General features: G+C 47.5%; 1 protein-coding gene across 1 annotated transcript; it reads right to left on the bottom strand.

Moving 5' to 3' along the window:
• Positions 1–501: 501 nt before the first annotated feature.
• LOC145391437 (uncharacterized) lies at positions 502–1,401 on the bottom strand. Its single transcript, XM_080266050.1, has one exon. It carries the CDS (start codon positions 1,399–1,401, stop codon positions 502–504), a length of 900 nt encoding a protein of 299 aa, XP_080122176.1.
• Positions 1,402–1,709: the final 308 nt, after the last annotated feature.

The raw sequence follows: 1,709 nt of genomic DNA, 5'->3' as shown, positions 1-1,709 counted from the left end.
ACGATTGGGGATGGGCGCCAGAGCAGTAACATGATGAATTCGAAATATTTTATTATTACACTTTATTATTATTATTATTATTAGTAGTAGTAGTAATAGTAGTAGTAGTGGTAGTAGTAATAGTAGTAGTAGTAATAGTAGTAGTAGTGGTAGTAGTAATAGTAGTAGTAGTAATAGTAATAGTATTACTGTTAGTATTGTTATTATTTTTATTATGAGTAATATTAATAATATTATTATTACTGTTATTATTACTGTTATTAATATTATTATTAGTATTAGTATTATCTTTATTAGTATTATTGTGTATAATATATATCTATAAATCCTTTTTAGGACAAAAATGAAAACGGAAATTAATCCATGAGATAACTTTTTAAGAAAGAGAACTACAGGTTATATGGAAGAGTATTTCATAGTTCAAAATACACTGTCAGCGGAAGCGGATATATGATGAGGTGACAAGTGATGACAACATGAGTGCACAGCATAACCTTTCTTTTACTCCACGTCACTTTCCAAGAACAAGTCTTCCTCATCATCGCTGTCGAGGTTTATGATGACGGGATCTATGCTGTGGTGTATGTTGTCTGTGGCCCAGTACTCCTCCTCAAAGCCTTGTGATCGGCGAACCGCACCTGCCCACACCTCTGCCGTTACACCCATTTTTGCCTCCTCCAGCCTGGCCTGCAAGTCTGCCCGAGTGAAGTGTTGTAAGGACGAGCGCACGTGTCTTTTCATGTGCCCCCATACTTGTTCAATGGCATTCAGTTCTGGATGGGCTGGTGGCAAGCGTACGACCTCATGACCCCACATTCGAATGGTGTTGTCAACGATGTATTGTGGCTGTGGACGGTTCCGTTTGCATATGAGCAGGAGCTCAGGCCCTGTCGCGTGTGGCGGGAAGGGCAGCCTGTGTTTCTCCAACCATGTAATGAGGTCGTCTTTCCTGGTGGCAGTGGTAGGGCAACGACTCTCCTCCGTCTGCTGGCTGTTATTTGGCGCATTGTCTAATACAAGCACAGATGGTTCAGCCAGCGAGGGCAGGAGCTGTGATGTCTGCCAACGAAGGAAGAGCTCCCCGTTAACCTCGCCGTGGTAGTCACCGCTGGTTGTCTTGGTGTGGTAGCACAGGAACGAATCCTCCACAAAACCATCAGCGGTGCCGGCTGCAACTACCACAAAGCGGTCCCCTTCTCCGGGGGGCACGTGACGGCTGTACGTGGTGCTTGTGGCAGGTTGCGTTGTGTCCACCCACTTCATGCTGTGGTGCACCCTGGTGGTGAACCATGTCTCGTCAAGGTACACCACCTGCATCCCTCTCTCCCGGTGTTGCTTGAGTGCCCTGAGAGCATTAATCCGCCGGCATACAACGTCCAGGGACTCCTTCCTCACATACATAGTCCGCTTTGATGTCCTATAGCGGAATCCCATATCGTGGAGGAGTCGCCACACCGACTATCCGAGGTTGCCATCGGAATGATGCCGTCGATCATCAGCTCCTCCGTCAGAGAAGCAATAGTCATAACTTCTTTGGCGGCGAACTTTGAATGGACTTTGCGACGAATGGCCGCTACGGTGAAACTGTCGAATCCGGCCGGTGTTGTGGGAGGTGTTGCAGGTGCTGGTGGTGGTAGAGCCTGGGCCGTCCCTGCCTCGCAGTTGGTGGTGCGATGCCGCCTTTCCACCGTCCTCACCGCGCGGACGCT

This window comes from Coenobita brevimanus, chromosome 18, assembly GCF_032717465.1.
Source record: "Coenobita brevimanus isolate Jiangsu-jjx chromosome 18, ASM3271746v2, whole genome shotgun sequence".
Taxonomy (NCBI): domain Eukaryota; kingdom Metazoa; phylum Arthropoda; class Malacostraca; order Decapoda; family Coenobitidae; genus Coenobita; species Coenobita brevimanus.
This window is presented reverse-complemented; position numbering and strand designations above follow the sequence as displayed.